This window comes from Apodemus sylvaticus, chromosome 20 (assembly GCF_947179515.1).
Source record: "Apodemus sylvaticus chromosome 20, mApoSyl1.1, whole genome shotgun sequence".
NCBI lineage: Eukaryota > Metazoa > Chordata > Mammalia > Rodentia > Muridae > Apodemus > Apodemus sylvaticus.
The window spans coordinates 50520024-50544595 of NC_067491.1; the positions used below are offsets into that span (position 1 = coordinate 50520024).

The 24572-nt window shown below is 45.7% G+C and overlaps 1 protein-coding gene and 1 long non-coding RNA gene across 3 annotated transcripts in view; one reads left to right on the forward strand and one right to left on the reverse strand.

Moving 5' to 3' along the window:
- Positions 1-403: 403 nt before the first annotated feature.
- Positions 404-3759, reverse strand: LOC127671328 (uncharacterized). The gene is made up of 3 exons (XR_007974715.1): positions 3586-3759; positions 3040-3415; positions 404-2547 (listed from the first exon to the last, which is right to left on the reverse strand). It is a non-coding gene; the product is annotated as an uncharacterized LOC127671328 (long non-coding RNA).
- A 106-nt stretch (positions 3760-3865) lies between these two features.
- The window catches only part of Tcp11l2 (t-complex 11 like 2), a 36814-nt gene continuing 16107 nt past the window's right edge, over positions 3866-24572 (forward strand). The window contains exons 1-5 of one of the 2 annotated variants that reach the window (XM_052166036.1): positions 3866-3964; positions 14804-14939; positions 17491-17611; positions 18794-19014; positions 22111-22247. In XM_052166036.1, coding sequence (XP_052021996.1) covers positions 14827-14939; positions 17491-17611; positions 18794-19014; positions 22111-22247 — 592 coding nt within the window. In that variant the 5' untranslated portion in view covers positions 3866-3964; positions 14804-14826. Of the gene's footprint in view, positions 3965-12355; positions 12736-14803; positions 14940-17490; positions 17612-18793; positions 19015-22110; positions 22248-24572 lie in introns of those variants that run through there. The other variant, XM_052166035.1, reaches the window with a different exon arrangement.

The following is a 24572-nucleotide window of genomic DNA, read 5'->3' on the forward strand; positions in this document are numbered from 1 at the left end:
GGATAAGAAATCTGATTCCATTTAGCTTTTCTTCATCTCTCAATGGAATCATATCTTATATAAGTCTGTAAAAGTGAGGACTTAAGGGCAAGATAATATATTTTTTTCTTGTAAAAAATTTTCTTAGAAATTGCTGAAATGAGCTATTATAAAACCTGAGATGTGAATAGTTGTTGGGGGTTTGTTTATTTCATTTTCCCTCCAGTACTGAAATGGATTTTTTTTTTCAACTGACCACTGGGTGAAAGAATGAGTGAGCAGGTTCAAGGTCTTACTGGACCACAAAGCAGGTTCAAGACCAGCCTGGAAACCCTAGCAAGGCCCTAAATAAATAAGTAAACAAGTAAATGAATAAATAAATAAGAAAGGTCTGGGGTAGAGGTGAGAGGCAGAGTATGTGCCTAGCCTGTATGCAAGACCCTAAACTCAATCTGCAGTCCTGGAAAGCAAAACAAAACCTAGACTCAGATTCTTTGTGGTGAGACCGGGACCAGCTACGTAATTTGTGGGGTTCGGCTCAAAATGAGAATGCAAGAACCCCTTGTTCAGAAAGTATTAAGAAATGCCAAGACAAAAGCAATGGGACATGAAACCAGGCAGGGCTGCTGCTGCTTGTGGTGGTGGTGGCAGTGATCCTGGTATTCTTCAAGAATAGAGCCTTCTGTAAATGCTTAGCTTAGGTAGCAGTCTCAAGGAACTGAGAAAAGGAGTTGCTTTGAAGTCAGATCAACCCAGGAAGAAGAGCTTCCGAGCCCCAGCAGAGAAAGACAGAGGGCTGAATCACTGACAGTGTTTCCTCATTCTTTGGGGCTTCTACCTGCCCCCCCAGTCCCACCCCCACAAGCCGTGTGATACAGCTGTATTGGGGTTCCCTTTAATTAATCCAAGATGCAACTCCATCAGCAAATTGGTTGAGAGAGTTGTAGGTCTATCTATTACAAGGCTGGGTTTTTTGATTTTCTGATTTTTTTTTCCTCCGAGAATTCATTGTAAGTTAGGACTCAGATTCCAGAGGTTCTGGACTTAGTGTTATTCAGGAGCTTCCAGCTCTACCAGCGTTAAAAACAAAACAAAACAAAAAACCAAACTCACAAAGTGGACCCCACCACCACCAAAAAGGGTGTGGGGACCAAAACTTTTCAGAGGTATTAAAAAAAGGAAGTATGTGAATTCATGCAAAAATTTTGACCTTGTCTTAGCTAGTGTTTTGTTTGTTTTGCCAATAATATCAGATAAAATGTGTAATTTCTAAAACAAAGTGTACTTTGAGAGGAAACAAAGCTATGACTACTAGTCTCCCCAATGGTTCAAAGCAGGTAATTTACAAATATTAGGTGCGGAGCTGAGTGTAATGGCACCTGCTTGTAAACACAGAACTCCAGAAGCCCGAGGAAGGAAGATCACAAGTTTGTGGTCAGTCCAGGATACACAGTGAGGCCCCTGCCTCAAACGAATACAACCCCCAAATGCAATAATAAGATTTCTTCAAATAAAATTTTAATCTTACTAAAATGATTTCCTTTTCAGATCTTTGCCTCCTAGAAAGTCATAAACATTGCCTAAGCAGTGAGGACGTTATTTTATGTTTTGATCTGTGTGGTAAGGAGGTGAAACAAAGTGTTTGGGGGATAGGGTAAGAGAACTGCCTTCTATTTTGCAGCACAACCCAGGCAGAGAATAGTTGGTCAGAAATTCTCCAGAGGGATTTTGAATAAGAGGTTATGTAAATGAAAGCACTGGGAGACTTGGTTCCTTATCTTCTGTCTTCATAGTTTGGCTCTCTGAGGTTAGTTTCTGCCCTATTCCATTACACCTGGGGAATCTCACCCAACGAGCTACAAATGGACTCATCTGCTTTGAGGGAAATAGCTCCTTTGTGTTTGCAAGAGTTACATATTTTCTTCTTTTTAAAAGAAGTGTCAAAATGAGTTAGTCACCTATGGTGACTGGACAGCTGTCCTGACTTATGCTCACCTGCTCCTAGTCAATGACACAGCACAACAATACTCAGCAGGTAAACACGAAGCTTCGAGAAGCACATGCTGTTTTCATGTGTCATTGTTACCTGGCTACCAGGAATGTAGAAATATTTTTGATTAATCTCTTTGCTGTGGAAGTTTGTAGGGCTGTTGGGTGGTGGTGGTTATTTGGCAAGCCTTGAGACTGGAGGCTTCTGACATCTGTTTACCCCAAACAAGTGATATAAATAATGGTGGGTTTATGGGAAAGATCCCGGGTGAGGGAAGCACTTTCTCTTTAATCTCTTGACCTGCATCAGGTTGTATATCTTAACATTTTCTTCTAAGATTGATTTTATCATTGATGTATACGTCCCTCTTTGTGGGAGAGTATACACATGCTTATGAGTGTGTGTGCATTGTGTGTGTGGAGGAGTCCAGAAGACAGCATTGTGTCCCGTAGAGCTTGAGTTACAAGTTTTTGTGGGCCACCCAAGGTGGATGCTGAGGTCCAAATTACCTGGGGTCCTCACGATAGAGCAGCAAGGACTCTTAGCAGCCACGGCGCCAGCTTTAGGTTGTGTAATTTCTAGAGACAGACACAAATGGATACAAATGGCTAGGTAGGATTGTTCAGAATAACTTGCCAACTCGTTTCAGTAGCTAACACCGAGCATCAAAAACTGCGTTAGTTCCATTCCTATCTCACTGAACAAGATCTCTGGGTAGGCAAATGCTAGAGTCTAGGTTATAACCTCAGACTAGCCCACGTTGTACAAATATATTTCTAGCTTGCTTTTAACTATTGTCTGCTTTTGGTTTTCTTTTTTTCTAGAATGGTGGTGGACAATTTGCTTCCACAATTCGATATGATTTTAGTCTTAAACAGAAATATTTCAGCTTATATGACATTCACTTGCTTTTTTAGTATGACGCTACCCAGAAGTAAAACCAATTTGCACCTGGCAAAATATTGGATCTGTTTATGCCCAGACTGTTTCTTTATGCCCAGAAGCAAGCTCACAAGAAGTTATGCTTAGTAAGCCTGACCACACAAGCGCCCCTCCCAGCACTTATTTACCTTAACCCTGGTTGAAACCTCTCCTCAAGATAAGCACTGCCAAAGAACCCTCAGAAGAAGTAAAACCCTTTATCGTTGCGCACAGGCGAAGTCTTCAGAGAGCTTGGGTAGGTGTGGCTCCCAGAAGCCAATCATTCAATTCAAGGGGCAAATCAGGACCCGTGTTTACAAGAAAATGTTGACCCGTGTAGATGACGCGGGTTGGACGCCGATGTGCGATGTGCGTGGGACAGCCAGTTTGGAACAGTGTTGGCTCGCTTGGCCCGTGCTGTGTGGCCAGTGTGGGCATCTAGTGTTTTTATATTATTGCCGCGAGCAGGCACCAGAAGTTTGTCCGCTTGGTCCGAAGTGAGTCCTCTTCACCCTAGCTGGTAAACTGAAAGAAACAGGATTGGGGGCGTCACCCGCTGCACTTAGGCCCCGCCCCCGGGCCAGGCCCCGCCCCCGAACGCTTTCTGCCCCACAGCAGCCCAAGCGCTCCGGGCCGTAGGGTGGCCCCAATTCCGTGTTCGCTCCTCTCCCCGCCCCTGGCAGGCCGGACCGTACCACCACTGAGCATGGGGGAGCATATCTTCTCGTGTCCAAATGGCTCTCAGTCTGAGCCTTCTTCAGCCTTCGCGATAGAAGCCTGAGAAGAGACACTCTTTCTGTAGACAGACTCTGCAAGGGTTTACGGATCCCCGTCCTAACTCTGCCCTGGATCCTGGCGCCGCGGAGCCATAGTCCCCCTTCGGTTCCTTCCCGGATGGTCTCGCCCAGGGAGTACCTCTGGGCCCTTTAAATACCGCGTGGGGCTGCCGGAGGGTTCCAAAGTTGACAGTCGGCTGAGTCTCCCAGTGTCTGCGACGCTGGGTGAGGGGGGATACGCAGAGCCCCGTGACCCCGGCCACCTAGCCTTCCTCGAGTCTCTGCGCGGGATCCGGGGGTGCGTACTCATCCCAGGGGAGGGGCCGTGGGAGCTGAGAGGACTGCGACTCCTCAGGGTAGCGGGAGGGCTCCGTGTGCCCTCCGGGGTCCGGACATTTGACCTCCGAGTCAAGGCCTGAAGTGGGGCACGGTGGCGGGGTTAGCCCAGGCTCTGCCGGGGCCACTTGGCTGGGATGACATCCCTTTGGGTGCGTGCCAGCGACTGTGCCCGCCGGTGCGAGGCGCTCTGGGCTCCCCCTGTGGCCGGGTCCCCGATCCCTTGGCTCTGGAGGAGTGGGACTGAGCCGCGGTGGGACCCGGATGGGCCGCGGCCTGTGTTTGGGTTTTGTTGCCGGGTTTCTCGAGAGCTGGGTTCTGTCCCGGCAGTCCCCTCCCCCAAACGTTTGTTTTGACAGGAAACGTGGTGCTGCTGGAGGGAGGGGCGAGCGGAGAACGTGGGCGAGCGGGCGGGACTCCGGCGACTTCCGTTGGACTTGACTGTCAGGGAGGCCAGCTCAGGTCCCATCTGGGTCAGACCCTTGCCTTCTTGTCAAGGATGGCTTTCCGCTCAGGGTGGCGCCACAAAACATAGCAATGAGATTCGGTGGCTCTTGGGTGACACAGTTATGTGTTTACGTTAGTACGGGAGGAAAAAAAAAAAACTTCCATTAAATGAACGATTTCGCAATGTTTCCTTCCAAAATGCGTTTATTAGACTGAGAATGTAGTTTTGTGGTAGAGCACTTTACAGGACTGTAGGTTCTGTCCGCTCCCGACCACAAGAAGCCCAAATCATGTGTTTAAACAGAAGAATCCAGTCAACAAAGGAGCGTTTGTTAAAACTACCGTTACAAGCGGAGTAGAAACACTTGAGAGGTTCCAGGGAGAATGAAGTGAAATGCGCTCTCTTTCACCGTTGTCTTGGTACCTTAACGGTAAAGAAACCAGGAAACTTGGCCCTGCCCCTGGTGGGCTGCTCAGCACTAGGTGGTGTTCAGTTCTCGGATCTTAGTTCCCCCACCTTCCAACTGATAATTCCAACAGATTCCTGGGCTAGGAGCCCCCACCTCCCCCCACCCCACCCCATCTACGCTGCCTTTTTTCCTTCTCTCATAGATTTCATACATTGCTCTACTTGAAGTGACCCAGGGCTGAAGGGCCCCTGAGTGTGCAGGACAGGTTAAACCAGGCAGCAGAGATGCGGCAAACAATGCTTTCCAGGATAAAAAGTGCCTAGAAATCCTTCCCGGTGCTGTCATGGCGCGTGGAGCATGGGCATCTGCCTTTTAGACAGTGGCTGGCTTGTTGGCTTTTGTCTAGCTCTCCGAGGCTGGCAATGACTTGAGGACCAGTATTGTTCTCTCTGTGCTGTCATTTCTTGCTTTACTCTAGGCTGGTGCTAAAGCAGTCTTTGATAGACGATGGAAATTGTCTAGCATCTGCAATTTTTTTTTCCATCAGAGCTCAGTTTTGACTTTGGACCCTCCCCCACTCCCCCACATCCTATGGGTGCCTTATGCCTGGCTTTGGTAAAGTCTTGGAAGGAGGGTACCCACTAAATGCTTCTTGTCATCTCTTTTTCTCCCTCACAACCTAGCCCTAACTTGATAGATTTCATTCCCCGGGGTCCTGTAGGATAACCTAAACTGACAAAAGTTTTGACTTGCTAGCTGTAAGCAGTTAGCCCTTTTGGTAATGCCTGGGTTTTAAGGAGGGATTTTAAAGCATAAGGACTGATAGAGGACTTTGGTCTGGAGAGTGGGCTGGTCGAATGCTCGTTTGTTGAATGATCTCTTTCACTGATGTCCTTCACAGTATAGTGCTTGAACAGCTGTCCCGGGGTAAGGTCATCTTGCTTCCACATGTGCAAGTGTCCATGTGATGATAGACAGATCAGTTTGGCCGAGAGGGAATGGAAACAATGATTAGCAGCACTCTGGTTTCCTCCAGCCATCCTGACTGCACCATGCATGGGCCTCAGGGCTCCAGCCTCCAGCCTCCTGCCTGGCTATGAGGTGTGCCTCTGCTCTTCTGTAAGCCTTTAGAGAGAGTGATGCTGTCTCTCCGATCCCTGGGTTCTTATTGTAAACAAGAATAATACCTACCTGACACAGTTACATTGTAGATTTATTATCTGAAGCACCTACAGAGTGTATTACTGAGACCGTGATAAACACTCCAAAGCGTTTGGTTCTAATTACTATATATATATTTTGTCATTGAGTGTCAGAAGGGTACAGTGGTACAAGGTACAGTGTTCTTTATGTTCCTAGGACTTGAGGCTTTGCTAGCCTTGGAATTGTGTTGAGATAGGCACTGGGGACTGGAGGAGGAATAATTTCTTTCTGTATGTGTTTAAAGTTACAGGGAAGGCAGAGATACAGACAAATTACTATGTTAAGTGCCTGCTTAATGAGCAGTATGATCCAGGCAGAACAGCTTGAAACCTCTAGTTGTTTTATGAGTAGACTCAGGGCCAAATTTGTTCATGTAAGGATATTCACTGGGTTCCTGTATGTCCTGTGCTGTGTGATCTGAACTCTGGGTGGCTAATTTATATGAGGCAAGTGGAGGCTTCAGGCAAAAGTACCTTGAAATGTGACATTACATTCCAAATGTAAATGGCAAGGTGGATTGATTGGCCTGTCTGCCAGTCCTCCGAAAGTCTGCCGTGTGCGAAGCCTGAAAGGTTTTGGTTAGGATAAGAGGAAAAGATAAACTTGGCCCCATACACTTCCATAACTGGCATTGATTGGTTCTTGAGTTTCATGACCTAAACCTTTCACTGACTGATCCTCATCTCTCAATACTGTAAAACTGGAGGTGAAGTTTCTGGGTCCTCTGGAAGAACAGCAAGTGTTTCTAATTGATAAGTGATAAGCCATCTCTGTAGCCCTACCACATTACAGGTAAGATAGGATCTGAGCTTCCAAGGTCTTGGTCTAAAACTATGCACTATGGCTCAGCTAATGTTTTCAAAGACTAGAAGCTTAGACTTTCTTCTTGGGGAATTTTTATGCAGTGAGCTGACTCCATATGACTGGCTCCATAGTTGGCACTGGGTATTGGCTCTTCTAGTGGCTGTATACCTTCTACACCTTTCTGTCTGGATTCCCAGGCCATCCAGTGCAAGACATCAAAGATCACCATGGTCTCACAGATCTTGCATTCTGTGAGATTCTGCAGAATTAACATCATCTGGTCATGGCGAACACTTATAGTTTATATCTGTTGTTTGACAAGACTTTTCCTAGGAAGATCTAACACCCCAGAATAGGAAGCCCATAACAGACCAAAATGTGGACACCATCAAACTCCAGCTTCGTAAACCTTGAGTGTTTTTGATGGTAATTAAAAGCATATGGGTGAGGGGTTACTTTTTTTAAAAAAAAAATTATTTATTTATTGTTATATGTAAGTACACTGTAGCTATTTTCAGACACACCAGAAGAGGGTGTCGGATCTCATTACAGATGGTTGTGAGCCACCATGTGGTTGCGAGGATTTGAATTCAAGACCTTCAGAAGAGCAGTTACTGCTCTTAACCACTGAGCCATCTCTCCGGCCTCAGGTGAGGGGTTACTTACAGGAACAGAGATGACTCAACGGCAGCTGGATCACCAGAACTCACCGCAGCACGGGTGACAGCTCACAAAGTTGGAGTGTGCTGCACAACCTGTAGGCAGCTTTGTGCCCAGACTGTCCCATTCCAGACAAGCAGACAATCTAGAGATGCATTTGGCTCAAGTTCTGTTGTTTTTTTTTTTTTTAAACATTGTATGGACAGGAAGCTACCTATAGGATGCACATCTATCTTATGTTCGCAATAACAGGTGAAGACAGGGACCTTATCAGCTATAGTCAAAAGCTGGTGAATCTTTCTAATCCTCAGCCAGTACAGGGTTATTTATAGAAGGAGTTTTATGTAGAAAGGAAATAAGGCTGTAAAGTCAAATATAAAGAGTCAATAGCAAATTAAAAGCTGATCTCCACGTTCTCTGTGGTGGGTCAGTTGGCTGACTCTTTTAGATTCCTGTATCTTCCTTGTCTCTGAAATGTTAGCAGTAAACTTCCATTATTCATCAGTATTTATTCAACAATACATCTTTACCTGCTGAACTCCAGTTACTACCCTGAGAAGGAATGGCATAATGTCATATGTTGCAAAAGAATGGAACGATGCATAAACGTAATTCCATCTCTTTAAATGATGACCCACTGTAATGATTTCGGAAGCTCTGCTAGGAGGTATCGTCTATTGTTACCTTTGACCAGTGAGTCCTCAGGTTGGATGAAATGTGGTGTTCCTGCAGAATTGCTTGATTTACCTATGTTGCTTTGGTGACCAGTTAAGCAGATCTGTGTTTGTCAGTATGAAATGCATTGTGCTTCTTTAAAATGACTGTGTTATCAGCAGTCCTAATCTAATAGTTGAAGCAGTCCTCAGTGCCTTTTGAGTCAAGTTGATTTGTCCCCAGATGACTCATCTGGAAATTCAAGACTTAAGGAAGGCTGGTGAACACTCCTGCAGAAGACCATTTACACTGGGACAGGCCGCTGGCTTTGGGGTTTCTTATGTCAGACGAGTGTATGAGTTCTGTCCTAGGGTCACTGCCAGCCTTCCTTGTTTTTCTGTAGGGAAACATGATTTTGTTATCTTGAGATAACATTTGTTTTCCTGGTCCAAGGTGATTTGACAAAGGAAAGCACAAAATCACCCATGTCCTGGGTCTCTGTGTCACACACTGTCCCACGCAGCCCTTTAAAAGCCTTCAGTGAGTGAAATCTCACTCCAGCCCCACTGGCAGGCATTCTTGTTATACCTGTAGAAGAAACAGACAATTGCTTAACGAAGTAATGAGTGCCTTGCTTCAGAGGCAAGCCTCTGCTTGGCTGCAGGGAGTCTCGGGTGTGATGTGGATGTCTTTACCAGCTGAAGAGCACCTAAGCCGTGTGGCACTTTTCAGTCGGCTGTTACAGCCTCATGCCTCAGATCCCACCTCCAGTGACATTGACACAAAGTTAATTCTGCACAGTTAAGCGTGTGTACTCTATGTCCGTGCTTTCTCAGAGCACTTTGTGATGTCTCCTGGAAGCCTTGTCTGCCTTGGAAGAGTATCTTAGCAATTTCTGACAGAAAGAATGGGTAATTAATTCACTTCCCTGCCACCCACGCTCTACAGAAAGCAGCTGTGGATGAAGTCACACAGTTAGCTGGTGACATACGGGGCCTCAGACCCTGGCTTGAGCTCTTGACCTAGTATTTATTTTTTAAGTCTTTTGCACTTGGTTTCCTTTCTAAGTAATTAAAAAACCTACCCAATGTACTATCCAGATGGAATATAAAAAGAATACAGCTATTAGCCTGCTTCATAAATCCCCATAGATGAACGCTTTTGCTCATGTTTACATGGAAAGTGCCTGTGGTGTGAGGCCCACTGCAGTAGAGAAGGAGCAGGAACCGGCTCAGGAGTGACAAGGCCTGGGGATTTGGAATTTAAATCAGATAAGCTGGGCATAGATGGTAGTTTCCTCTCTAGGGCTTGCACTTGGCGCAGCGGGATGTAAATATGTAGGGCTGTCAGTTTACAGATGTGCTCACTGAAGCTGTACCAAATGCGATTCAATGACTGTGATTCAGCTGACACCGAGTACTTGTTGCGGACTTGGTGCTGATGCTAGACAAGGCACTGTCTGCCTTATTCAGGAGATTCAGAAATAGTCGCTGGAAGAAGACAGCCGCAAACGCCTTCTCCTGGGTGGGAGCATCTATGTCCACATTGGAGGCCAGCTTTAGCAGGCCCGAGTTCCTTGAGACAGGGTCTCCCACTATACCAGGAGCTAGATTAGAAGCCAGCAAGCCCCAGAAATCTTTCTATCCCTGCCCACAGTTGTGGGATTGCAGGTACATGTAACTGTGCCCAGGTTTTTAATGTTGACTCTGGGGACTTGAATTCAGGTCCTTGTGCTGGGCACAGCAAATATTTGTCCTTGCTGAACCATCTCCTTAGTCTGGTGCAAGTCTTTTGTGGAGATGGGAAAGATGTGCTTCAGGCCTACTAGAGGAATGAGCTGAGGATGGAGGATGGAGGGAGGAGGATGGAGGGAGGAGGATGGAGGAAGGAGGATAGAAGATGCAGGGAGGAAGATGCAGGGAGGAGGATAGAGGATGCAGGGAGGAGGATGGGGAGGAGGGAGGAGGAGGGAGGAGGATGGGGGATAAAGGAGGAGGAAGGCAGATGGAGGGAGGAGGGGGAGGAGGGACGAGGGAGGAAGATGGAGGGAGGAGGATGGGGGAGGAGGATGGGGAGGAGGGAGAAGGATGGGGGAGGAGAGAGGATGGAGGGAGGAGGATGGGGGGAGAAGGGAGGAGGATGGGGAGGAGGGAGGAGGAGGGAGGGAGGAGGATGGAGGTAGGCTTCCTGGGGATGAAGCATTTTCAGGCAATGCCAGCAGTGGGAAGTGGCATTGCTGTGGCTCATTTTCTCCTGTCCGTCCTGCCTTCTCCCAGAACACTGTGGTAAACACTCAGGTCAAAACTAGCTTTCATGTGATAAGAGGAAGCTGTCTTGCTACTGAAGAGTCAAGAGCTCAGGACCGTTTTGTAGCCCGTGTCCATGGTAGTTGGCTTGGCTTTGGGATTGTACGATAGGGTGAGCGCTTCCAAGGGACAGGTCCCTCCTACTCCTTGCCCTTCCGTCTGCAGAAGCAGGTAACAATTCTCTGCTTATTCAGGCGTTGGCCTGGGCAAAGGTGCATCTCTGTGAGTGTCAGGACTGAAGAAAGTTTTGGTTGAGACCATGTGGAAATGTCCCTGGACTGCCACCCTCCCACCCCCTCCCCAGATTTACTCTTCTTCCTATTAGTACCCAAAAGATGCACTTGCCCTATATCTTACTACCCTGCCTGGATCTCCCCATAGGTACCCTTTAGCTCTGATCCCCCTTTTTTTTCTTGTGCTTGTCAGCAATACCTTGTTTCTGCTTCTTACATCGTCTAGCATCTGGTGCACACAGTTTTAAGTAACCAGATTTGAGAGTAGTGTCATGTCTCTTTTGTGCACCTACTTCTCCCAGTGCCTGGTGCACAGTGTACTATGTAAATATTAACAGATTCATTCAAGGAATTGTAGAGGCCTTCTCAGTCATACTCTGCATTGCTAAAGGTATCTCTTCTGGCATTTGTGAAAGTTCCTCATCCCTCAGTGCAGGGAACTGTCTCATTCCTCAATCTCCATCCAGGGTGTGGGAGGTGTCTTCTCCTTTGGGCAAATTTGCCTTTTGTCATCAGCTGATAGCTATGTTCATAGCAAGGCCAATTTCCTCACAGCCCTGGCTGGCTGGCACTCTTGGGCTCAGGACTGGCATTCATGTGCCATGATCTTTTTAGAATGAACCAAGCATGATTTCTTCCCTGGGGTGCTATGTAATGTCCCAGAAAAAGCACTTGGCTTTAAGGGTCCGGGGACCAGTGCCATGGTGAAGTGAGTCTCGTTGTCCTTCGGAGTGTGTGTCAGAACCCTTTGGTCCTAGGTACTCCCCAAGCTATGCTAGGTGCTTCATAAGTTCAAACCAAACAAGTCTTAGTCTTCAGGCTTCCACAGTTCATATGAAAATGGGAGGCGGAACTTGGTAGCCCACAAAGTCTCACCAGTCTTTGCTTCCCCTGACAGGCTCACAGATGCACCAAGAGTTTTTTAGTTTGAACATCCTTAATTTTTTTTTAAAAGTTTCATTCTTTAGATGTGTCCTGTGTACAGATCTGGGCATGCCAGCAGCACTTGGAGGAGGTCAGAGGGCAGTTGTGGAAATTGGTTAACTCCTTTTATCATGGGGGCAGCAGGATGGCATCAGGTCATTGGCTTGGCAGCACGTGCCCTTACCCACTGAGCCGTCTCTCCAGCTGAACTTATTTTATTTCAAACAAAGCAGTACGAACAGTAACTACATTTGATGCTGTGGGAAGGTCAATCCTCTTCAGTCTTTACAAAGCTGTGGAAGTTCAGTCTTTGAGCCCAGTTTCCCCCATGGAGTCAGGCGGTTACGTGACTTCTCCAGAACAGAATAGGGTCTCATTAAGGAGCCCACTAGAGCCTTGTCATAGCAACCCAGGAGAGCCTTGTCATAGCAACCCAGGAGAGCCCATCTGGACCCTGTGCATTTCAGAAGGGTCTTCCATCACCTACATTTCATCTGGGTATGGCCTCAACACCCCTTCTGGGTAAGGCAGTCTGGGTGATTTTGCAACAGTCTTACCCAGGGTCCTAGAGGAAAGGTGAGGTAATCTGTTCGGGACATTTTCCCCCTAGATTGTCACAACTGTGGGTATTATTACTCATGCTGGAAAAAGCATGTTGGAAGCCGGTGGAAGTACCCCAGAATGTTGATTCAGGGTCTCTCTGTCCGTACAGGTTCTCTCTCTCTCTCTCTCTCTCTCTCTCTCTCTCTCTCTCTCTCTCTCTCTCTCTCTCCTCTCTTCTCTCCTCTCTCTCTCTCCTCTCTCTCCTCTCTTCCTGTCTCCTCTCCTCCTCCTCCTCCTTCTTCTTCTTCTTCTTCTTCTTCTTCTTCTCTCTCTCTCTCTCTCTCTCTCTCTCTCTCTCTCTCTCCCCCCCACCACCACCAAGGTAATAAAGGATGCCTTTCAACGGTGAGAAGCAGTGTGTGAGCGAGGACCAGCAGAGTGACTCCGAGTCTTCTCGGTTCTCCGAAAGCACGGCTTCACTCAGTGACTACGAGTGTTCCAGGCAGAGCTTCACCAGCGATTCCTCCAGCAAATCCAGCTCTCCTGCCTGTAAGCAACGGGGCAAGGTGGGATTGGCCGGGTGCTGGCACTCTGTGCAATTGCTTTGAAAACTGAGCAAACCACACACTTCCCTGTTCCTTCTAGATGCACCATAGTAGCTTGTCAGAGGTGCTGTGGTGGTCAGGGTGTGTTCTTCGGAATACATGTGGAACCTGCTCATTTTCATTTGAGCCTTGTCTCTAACACGTTTGGTTTGAGCATGCATCTAAAACCTCCTCCCCTAACCCTGTCTGTCGTGTTTCCTAACTGGTGGAAACACTTCTTGAGATTACTTTGTGCAAGTTAGGATGAAGTCAAATTGGTCTTTCCTGTTTCACATGGAAGGAAATTTGCCTTGCCGGAAGGGTGGGCAGGAAGTGTAATAATTTAAAGAGGGCTTGTCTGCTGATTTCAGTGTTGTGCAAATCCCCCCAGATGAGCCCACTGGGCGAATTTCTCCACTGTGGGTTGTAAGAGAGCTAGCAGAGTGGCCAGCATGAGGAGAGGCGGCCTTTTCTTTTCTTTCTTTCCCTATTTATTTATTGTCTGGACACGGGAGGTGTATCAAGCAGGTGGTTTTTGTTTGGTTGTGTTTTGTATTGTTTTGTTGTTTTGTTTCTCTCCACAAGATTTCACTCTGTAGCCCAGACTGGCTTCAAACCTGTGGCAGGTTTCCTCCTCAGCCCACTGAGGGCTGCAGTTGTAGGTATGAACCACCGTACCTGGCTGTGCCTTCTGTTTGTTTGTTTTTCAAGTTTTGAATAAGCATTTTGTCTTAAATGTACATAACGTCTTCAACCAGCAAAGACAAGTAGAAGAAGCACCTGATGTTTAGTCAGGGAGGATGCCCATGTCAGCCAACTGAGATTCAGTCAGAGCAGATGCCCATGTCAACAGTTTTGTTTGTTTAGATGGTTACGTTTCCATCTTTAAAATTTGGAAAACCTATAGTGTAGAGAAAAGAAGGGATAGCCTGCGGTATTGCTTTGCCAAACCTGCATCCTCCACATTGGACACTTGTCCTTAGCATGTGTAAACACTCACACTAGACTATCTCCTGAGCGCTGTTTGTGTGACCACCTACTACGCTGTGAAGTAAATACTGATTTGTCAGTGGACAGTCAGTCTCCGTCTTGTTTTGCTCGTGTATAGATGGGGTCCTTCTTGGTGCCAAGGCATTTGAAGAAGGATCTGCCATCCCCAGCGTCACCTTCCTTTCTTGTCTTCCTCCCCCTTGGCACTTCCTCTAAGACAAGCAAAGCATTGTGTGGCTGTGCCTTTATCTGAGGTTGTGATGTTTAGTTAACTGAAGCTGAGATTTTTCTAACAGTGGTTTTTTAAACTTGATCAAAACAATCTCCTAGAATGATATCTAGAAAGAACTCAAATTCTTTACTGTTTTCCTACTGAGTAGATAATCCAGCCTCTCAAATATATTTTGTTATGCTTTGATTATGTTCTGAGGTCCTTGAATATTCTTTACGTAAATTACCCAGTGGTGGTGGCACAAATTTTACTGTCTGCACTTGGGTGGCAGAAACAGGTGGATCTCTGAGCTCAAGGCCAATGAGTACCAGGACACCCGGGGATGATCAGAAACATGCTTTCTTGGAAATAAAAATAAAAATAAAATAGTGTTAACGACCTCAGGGCGAGCCTATAAGGGGCTAGTATATGTGTCCGTGAAATCGAGTAAAGTAACAGATGGCAGAAATTGGAATGGAATTCTCAGCTTTATACTGAACTACCTGTGGAGTTAGAAAGACTCCAGCCTTATGTACCAATCTACTGTTTAGAACTGTTTAATGTAGATAAACACATATCAATACACACTGAGAAGTTACAACAGCCTATATTAAGAGTTTGTCTTAGGACCATTTGAAAATTCATTATCAGATGTGATGACTGAGTAGGAAATGCGAAGGAGTGCTGACGTATTTGAAATCATCACCAAGCCCAGTCTTCTTTAGTGTACTTCCTCTGACTTATACAGCCCTGAGATTTACCTGAGTGTGAACCTGACTTGACACTGGGAGGCTTTGGACGACTGCTTTAGCTGATGTCATTTTTTTTCCAGCAACAAGCCCTCCCCAGGCCTTAATGTTTGATGACGTGATGGCTGCAGCAAAGAGCTTGTCAGACATGACTCTCGCCCATGAAATAGCTGTAAATGACAACTTCCAGCTGAAGCAAAATGCCCTCCCAGAGAATAGGTAACCTAGACGCCTGTGGTGTGGATAAATGAGGCTGTAGATTCTCTGTCTCGGGGTGTGTGTGTGTATGTGTGTGTGTGTATCTGTATACCATGTTTCCTGGAAATTCTTGTACAATACCCATAGGGCATACATGTTATTTAACTCTCTTACAAGGTCTTCTACTTGTTGATTAAAAATTTCTCTAGAAACATTTATTTAGAGTCTTTAGAACTCAGTTTGTATGTCACTGCTGAACTTTCTAGACTAGACTGCAATTACCTCCTCACTGTGGTCTTACCAACCCCTTATTGTTAAGAATAATAATACTTTTTTTTTAGTTTTATATATGTGGGTATTTTTGCGTGTGTGTGTGTGTGTGTGTGTGTGTGTGTGTGTGTGTGTATGGGTGTGTGTGTGTGTCTATGTCCTGCATGTGTGCCTGTTGCTCAAAGAGGAAATGTATGTAGGCTCTCCAAACTGGAGTTTTAGACAGTTGAAAGCTTCCCTGTGGGAGCTGGGAATCAGATCTGTTAAGTGCATCCAGTGTTCTTAGCCACAGAGCCATCTCGCCAACATGGAAACGTATGCTTTTGGAAAGTATAGTGGACACATTTTTATTAGAATTGTCTTTAGGGAAAACCTCATGAAATTAGGTTTCTGGCGTAAAGCAGGAGCACTTATAGATGGTCTGATCGATTGCCCTGCCTTGCCACTCTCCTCATATGCTTCTCCAGAAAATCAAGAAAGTAACACATAGACTTCAGCGGCTACGCAAACATAAACGCATGCACTGGTATTCTTAAGGGAGCTATGAGATTGCTTGCCTTGTTTCTTCTTGGCCCATTCCAGTCAGGTAAGTGTGGCCTGTGAGGTCAGGAGCCCAGAGGTGTTTGTCATTGTCCTAAAGTTGTCTGGGAGAATGGTAGGGTTTGAAAAGGGCCTTTCCCTCATGGAAATCTCCCCAGCCACTAGTATAAGTTTGAATGTTTAAGGTGGCTAAGTTGAGTATGGCGGGTGGTTACAGGGACTCATTTCACTCAGACTCCGCAGGAAGCTGATTTTCATCTCTCCTGGTGCTGCTGTATTAGGAGATATGCTAGCTGCTAACTGTTCACTCACTCTGTAGGCATCCATTGATTCCTTACTAAACAGCAGGCATGAACTGGTTATGAGGATGCCTGAGAAAAGTGTTGCTTGTGAGCAAAAGGGGCTCCTCGGTAGTTAGAGTGCAGGAAAATACATGGTTTTTAAGTTTGTTGTCATCTCAGTAAGTTCTGTTGGGGCCAGGGAGGTGTCTCATGTTCTTGCTGCCATGCCAGACAGCCTGAGTTAGCATGAGTTTGGGCCTCAGTCCCTAAATGCTGGAAGGAAGGAAGGAAGGAAGGAAGGAAGGAAGGAAGGAAGGAAGGAAGGAAGGAAGGAAGGAAGGAAGGAAGGAGAGAATCAACTCCTGGGAAATGTTCTCTGACTTCACACAATGCTATGGTCCCCCGCTACCCAGTGCATGTGTTCTCTCTCTCTGTCTCTGTCTCTGTCTCTCTCTCTTTCTGTGTGTGTGTGTGTGTGTGTGTGTGTGTGTGAGTGTGTGATTAAACAGCTCTACGGGAATGCATTGACTTAAAACATTGAGCAAGGCAGTACTTTCTTGTGAGCTCTTCAGGGAAGTCTCATGTCTCAGCATTTAGTCCTGGCTGACTTTAATGGGACTCCTAGTAGAAGATAGCAGCCATTCAAAGGCACTTGGACCACCCTGTCCTGTCCCCTGCCATGAAACTTCAGCTGCTGAAGAAAGAGCAAGGCTGTCATTACCTGATCCTGAAACTAGAGAGCTGTATTAAAGGCCGTCTACTAAATGACAGATCTTCTTAGGACACAAGTTTTTGAAAAATATGCTAAAGAAACATTTTAGAGTTAATGGGAAAACAACATAAATCTGTAAATTAAAGAATGTATTTTTAGCTGGGCAGTGGTGGCACACACCTTTAATCCCAGCACTTGGGAGGCAAAGGCAGGCGGATTTCTGAGTTCGAGGCCAGCCTGGTCTACAGAGTGAGTTCCAGCTGGTCTACAGAGTGAGTTCCAGGACATCCAGGGCTACACAGAGAAACCCTGTCTCGAAGAAAAAAATGTATTTTTATATGGTACAGATTGTGTATTTAAAAAAAAAAAATATATATATATAGTGTGTGTGTGTGTGTGTGTGTGTGTGTGTAGGTATATGTTGAGTGTTTGTATGTATGGAGGCCACCAGAGGGCCTCTGATTCCTTGGAGCTGATTACAGGCATCGTGGAACACCTGTCTTATTAAGAAGGTTCTAGTATCTAGCTTCCGTTCCTCATGATTGCACAAGTGCTGGAAAGCACTAAGTAAGGTCTTCAACCCAGTGATCTTTACTGTGTGAAACCAATGCCCATGCTTTGAACAAGGAAAATATGCTAAAAGATTAATCATGGGCCTAAGGGTAAGATATGTTCTGGGTTTTTTTTAAAAAATGCATTTTCTAAGAAGTATATTGTGAACATGCATCTTGTAATGCTCATTTTAAAATAGTGTATTTCCTTGCTGCAGCCTTGCTGGTCAAGTGAAGCGTGTGGTTCACCAGGCCTTCTGGGATGTCTTGGAAGCAGATCTCAGTGCCGAGCCTCCCCAGTATGAATACGCCATCAAACTGTTTGAAGAAATCAGAGAGGCAAGTCAATGCTTATACCACTCATGCCTTAGCTCACTGGGGTCCGTGTAATGGGTACCAGAAATGGATAGCTTATGAACAGCACAAGTTCCTCACAATCTTAGAGACCGAGATGTCTAAGATCAAGGCATCAGCAGATTTGCGTCTTGTGAAGACCTGTTTCACAGGAGAATCCCTACATGGCAGAAGCAGGCAAAGGAGCCGTTTGCAGTCTCTTCCAGAAAGGCATAATCCCATTCACGATGACTCTACTCTCATGACAGAATTACCTCTCAGAATTGGGTTACAGCATGTGAGTGTGTGAGAGTGTGTGTGTGTGTGTGTGTGTGTGTATGTCTGTGTGTGCCCACAAGTACACTGTAGCAGTTGTGTTTCCCCTCCCAAAGACTTTGATATCTTTTATCATCACTTTTTTTAAAAGACTGAATAGTCAGTTCCCAGTAGATTGCTTTGTGCACTTTCTCTAGTTAGGTAGAATCTAGAAAAACAAAGCATCAGACAGAGCTCAAGGCAGTGCTTTGAGTACAAAATGAGACCTTAGAGTTAGACCTGGGTTAGTAATGGGTTCACCCTCTGAAAGTGTCAGTGTCTTGAATGTTGACAGGATAGTTATAAGAACTAAATGAGATGACGGTGGTTCTTTTCAGTGGCATTACAAGATGCTTGCTCTTTCCCGGGCATTGCAGGATTATTATTATTATGTACATAGTGCTCTGTTACCCAGGTCAGGATTTGAGTTGAAACTGTCAGGTCAGGCTCAGAGCTTTTTGTGTCCTTTAGCCATTACTGTTATGTGAACTTGGAGCCCACCATATTAAGAGTACTCAGCTAATTACTGGCTTGTGTAGTATTTATGCACAAAGTATTCTTCATGGACTTCACGTGGGGGGTTGGGAGGGTCATCTGCTCTTGAGTGTTTTTGGAGCCAGGATGTGCAGCCTCGCTGACGGCTTTTGGAAGTGTCTGATTCTGCTTCCTTGCCAGTTTTCTTCCTGAAATGTCATTCCACTCAGCAGTGGCTTTTGTTTCAGCCAATTGAACTTTCTTCTCAAGGTCAAGACACTGCACCTCTCCGATGTTCTTCCAGGCAGAGGCACAGCTTGTGGCATTGGGGATGGTGCAGTGTGGGCGGGGAGCATCTTCCTCTGTGACAGGGATGCTGACTCTTCTTTCCCTATGCAGATTCTTCTCTCTTTTCTCACTCCTGGTGGGAACAGGCTTCACAGCCAGATCTGTGAAGTTTTGGACATTGACCTCATTAGACAGCAGGCCGAGCACAATGCTGTTGATATCCAAGGTCTGGCCAACTACGTCATCAACACGATGGGGAAGATCTGTGCTCCTGTGAGAGATGAAGACATCAGAGAGCTGAAGGCTACTACCAACATCGTGGAGATGCTGAGGTTAGCCCTTTTGCTGTCTGCATTTTCTTAGTGGCTTCAAATTCTTTCAGGAGACCTGGGAGTAATGGGAAGCATAGATAACCGGCCTTCCAAAGGAGCTTGTGATGCCAAGGGAAAAACAAAAGAGGGAGCCACTCAGTCCTTGACACAGTGTGTAGATTTTTCTAGAAAGGTAGTTGGCTTGTATGCAGTGGACCCTGCTGATACAGTAATAAAAATCAGAATTCATGGCCTTAGAGGATTAGGATGAAAGAGAGAGACAGACCTTGATCAATGAACTGTGCTAATTAACCAGTTGTTTCTGGTGCTGTGGGGTGTCATAGAGACCGGAGCTTCCGGGAAAGGTTTCCTAATGTGCTCAGGGCTAGAGGAGCTGCATTGGTAAGAGCCATGAGCAGCTACTGCATTCTCGGCGACTCGGCCGACACGCGTTGGTTTGTACTGGTGTCCCGCTCTGGGATTATTGGTCATGTGTCTCTCCACTTGCCTTGGGGACCCAAAGCTCCTCTGTCCTCGGCTGCCCTCCCCCTGCTTGTGATATTTTCTCCATGCCCTGACTTTGACTAAGCTACACAGCCCCGCCCAGATTGAAGACCCACCCATAGCCTCGAGTCTGCCAGGGGATGGATTGGTGGTGAGCCATCCAGGTCTGCTATAGCGTCTGAAGTGATGCAAGGCTCGTGTTGATGGATGAGAGGCTTGTCTAGCTGTAGACAGTAACTTCCTTATGATTCCAGAGGACATCCTGTGAACTGCTTATTGCCATTGAGGGGAAAGGTTTTTTTATGAATACAAGTCATATTAAGGATTGAGTTTTATATTTTAGTTTTAGAAAGCACAGGAATGGAAACTGGTCTGTATGCAGAAGGTAATTTTATTTGTAGCCCGTACAAGTTGACAGTTTCTCAAGGTGACACCTCACCTGTCTGTAAAATGGGCTTTATATGTCTGTAGAGTTGTGCTGGGTTCTGGAAGATTGCAGAAGCTCTGCTTCCAGTCACCAATATGACGTCAGATCTCCAGTGTTTATCTCCGTCATGGTGGTCATGGTCACCTACTGGATGCCACATTTTTTTCCCCTCTGAGTTTAAAGTTGCTTGCATAAGCATGGGTGGAGTTTCACCAGAAGCTGTAATCACTGAAGAAAATGTCAGCTCCTCTCTTGGCACCCACTAACTGCTAGTATCCCTGAGAAGGGGTGGGCCTTCAAGGATGCCTTCTCTACCCATTCTGGAATGTTGAAGGGCACAGTCTTGTGCCCTTCACTTGCTGTGTCTGAGAGCAGCACTGATCTATGAACATAACGTAAATATTTAGAAGGAAGCTTGACAATGTGTGTATTTAAACAACAGCAGCCTCCCTCTATGGCCTTTCAAGTCTTTGACTTAGCATATAGTACCAGGTGTGTGTTCCCTCCTGTGAAGAAGCCTCAACTCCAATCAGAAGACAGTTGGTTCCCCAATAACCAGTCACACCACAGTTGCCCAGCAGGGCTGTATTGTAGCACACAGGGTTCATAGCTAGATTAAATCACTGATGAGTGTTTCCCTCAGCAGCGTGGCTAGCATCTTCTGACTCTGTGTGCACTGACAGCCAGGGAGCCGCCATCTTAGTTCCAGCTTGATTTCTCTGTGTCTGACAACCAAAGTATATAGAATCTTTAGCAGTAGAGTCTTATTGTCTAATTCTGGTGGACACCCAAGAGCAGGGTTGTTTTGGAGGAAACTTTGAGCCTCTCTGGGCACCAACTCAGAGGGAGATGGCTCATTGCTGACAGTGGGATTTTAGCTTAAAGACCCATAGCTTCTAGGAGCAGTATTACCCGCTCATGTAGGGTTTCTTTGTTACAAGCTTTTTTATAAAGTGGTGAGTTTTCATATAGATCTTTAATACATCTTTTGTCTCTGTTACACACACATACACACACCACACACACACACACACACACACCACTGGCTCCTTCCCTATTAAAGCTTTCACATATCATAGTTCTTCCTCCTCAACTTTCTTAGTCTACATGTTTTGCCATCTCGCCCTCTTAAGGCTGTCTGTGACCTCCTGGCTTTTTTCATTCTTGTTTACAGACTCCTGTGTAACACAAACACATGAATCTGAAAAAGTCTCAGCTAGGATTATCCCATGAGTGAACTCATGGCGCTTGTCTTTCTGGATCTGCGTCACCTCACTCAGTAGAATGCTCTCTAGTTCCATGCATCGTCCTGTGCATTTCATAACTGCATTTTCAAACCCTTGAATAAAATGCCATAGTGTAAGCCAGCATTTCCCAACCTGTGGGTCACCACCCCTTGGAGGTCAAATGACCCTTTCACAGTGGTCACCTAAGGCCATCAGAAAATATAGATACTTACATTATTATTCCTAACAATGGCAAAATAATAGTTACAAAATAGCAATGGAAATAATCTTATGGTTGGGGGTCACCACAACTGTTTTGAGGAACTGTATTGAAAGGTCTCGGCATTAGGAAGGGTGAGAACTGCTGGTCTGAGTAGACTCCATTTTCTTTATCCACTCATTAGTGGGCAGATCTCCAGGTTGGTTGCATTTCCTGGCTATTATGTATAGAGCAGTGATGAGCATGAATGATCCTAAGCTTCTGTTCTCATTCTCTCCCTACTGTGCCTAACACCCTTCCAAGGGATGTCCTCCTCTTTTGGTCCTGAGAAATGGAGGCACAAAGAGATTGAGGAAGTGTGCATTGGCCATAGTTCTGGTCAGTTGAGAGCTGAATCTGAGCCCAGGACTTCTGGGCCTGAAAAGCAGCTTCCTCACTGAGAAAGAGTCCTGTGCACTGTGTTCAAGCTCCTTAGAAGCACAGCAGATTTTCAGGAGCGGGTGAGCTGCCGGTGTTAGTGATATTTGCCACAGTAGATGCTCTTGCAATGTCTGGAGGAGACATTTGGAACACACATGGATAAACTTACTTGAAAACTGACCCTGGTAAATGACTGTTGATAACTCAGACACCTCAAACATTTTCAAGAGGTTTATCTTATCCAGTCTGTGACACATAGGTAGTTGTCAGTTTCAATGTGACTTCTTAACCACTTCTTTGTTTCAATTCTAAATTTGTAGACAAATCTTCCGTGTCTTGGACCTCATGAGGATGGACATGATGAATTTTGTCATTAGGAATATTAGACCTCACATCCAGCATCATTTGGTGGAATATGAGAGAAACAAATTCCAGGAGGTTTTAGAAGAAACTCCAAGTATGTATGATATGTATAGTGCGTGCTTATATCAAAATTGGTTCAAATTAAGGTGCTGTAACTTTTGCCTGTACATGTTGTGTTACTAAAGAACTTTGGCTCTCCTATTAATGTTAAACATGTCTGAATCCTCTTCCAAGTTGACACTGAAAACTTCTAGTTGTTTATTCTGTCTCGGAAAACTAAGATGTTAATGGGCTTAACATCTTAATTTTCCATTTATTCCAAATATCCATTGAGAACCTGCTGGATCTTTTTGGGAAGGCATGGTGAACAAGCATGAACTGTCAAATGTATTATTGTGGAACAAACAGTAACAGGACAGGACTTGGAGGTGTCCTAGACAGGATGAGGCAAGGCTTTTTTAGTACTCAACATCTGAGCAGCTTTCTAAGGACTGTAGAAGGGGTATGCTCAGGTTTAGGGAAAGGGACATTCTGGCCACAGGGAACTGCATGGGCAGAGACCCTGAAGCAGAGACTTGCTTTTATGTTTGATGTATACAAGGTAGATGTGACCAAAGGAAAAGTGGCAAGGGAACGAAGGATGGGCTATGGGCCTGAGGGGGAAATAAAGGTGATCATATGGTAAGATTCAGAGCATCCATCCCAGTTTCAATAAGAGTCACTCGGAAGTCTTGATCAGGGAAGCAGGATGTGATTTTCACTTTAGAGTGTGTTTCCTGCATGGTAAATAGACTACTTCAGAGCAAGGAGGGCTACAGCTGTCAGCTGGGTAGTCATGGAGCCTGTCACACAAGAATTGGGGGGAGGGGCTTATTTTAGATAGTAGTGATGGAGGAGTAAGGCTGGGTTCTGAGTATGTTCTGAAGAGAGACAACACCTAGCGAAGGTTGGATGAGGGAAAATGGCGGCACTGAGGATGGCTCCGTAAATGTGTTTAGACCAAGCATTGGCTCAGTGATGGGAAGGGGGAAACCTGGGAAAGAAAGGTGGGAGTTTTAGATACGTAAATTTTAAGATACTGTTTGACATTAGTGTAGAGATGCCAGGTCAGCATTTAGCTGTGAGAATACAATGTTGGGAACCATGGACAGACACTGGGGCCCTTCCGTGTATTTCTGCTACATAAAGCTATGGAAGTGGGTAATTGACACTTAAAGTGTTTAGCGCATTCTAACCACTTTGCCTACATTAACTAAATCACTACAAGTACGTGGCGTTGCCACCCACTTTATAAATGGGGACGACGAGGCATAGAGAGATTGAGCGCTTGCTTCTGTATCGCAGCTTAGAACAGATGGAGCTAGACTCGCCCAGGCAGACCACCTAGTCAGTGCACTTGATATTCTTCTACATGAGGTAAGACAGCTTTAGGGAGTGAGGGCAGATCCTGAGGGGCCTGGCCAGGAAGTAGGGGGCGGGAAGTCAGGAGGAGTGACATCCTGCAGGGAACGTAGGGGAAGCTGGAGTGGATGTGACAGGGCCCCCGCAGTAGTCACGAGAGATGAAGGTCAAGATTTGACCACTGGATTTGACCAGTGAGGATTATTGATAACTTTGATGGGAGCACTTTGAGTAAATGTCTGACTGGAAAGGAGGCAGAGAGGGATGGGCTTAGTAAATACTGCCTCCTCTAGTCGAGTCCCCAGTGAGGTCCCTCCTGTTAGCCTTTATGTTCCCACCGAAGAGCTTGAAGGGCGTGGCAGTCCGCTGGCAGCCATGTTGGCTGGCATTTTATTAGCTGAGATCCAAGGCTATTGGGTGGCTATCTTCCCCCAAGACCACCTTCAACAGACTGCGCTTTCCCATCCCAACAATAGCATCGTAGCATTGTGTGAACAGGGCACAATAGGTGCTGCTGTGAAATGGGCTCCTGTAAACTGGAGCACACCCGGGGGAGCACGGAGAGTGTGAGGAATGGTCATACAATTAAGTGTGTTTTTATGCTTGTTACCAAGGTCATAGTAACACATTCCCTTTTGATATCAATTTACAGACCTTTATTAAGCTTTTTAGAGCAAATTAAAATCTTGATGAGGAATTAGTGGATAGGAGGTTTGACCCTCCCAATAATTAATTGGAGCTGTTTAAATTTTGAGATAGGCTTCTCTCTAATTGCTGGTGGTGATGCTATGACCTTCTTTGTCAAACTTATTTTTATTGATTGATTCTTTCATGTCTGTGAGGGGCTGGCGGTGTTCTCACCCTCTATTTATGGTTGAGGAAACTGAGCTTCTATCAGGGAGAGCCTGGATAACTAAGATGTTTCTCTGCCGTAGAGCATGCGCCTTTTTTTTTTTTTAATTTTTTTTAAATTTTTTTATTTTTTTGGTTTCTCTGTGTAGCCCTAGCCCTAGTCCCT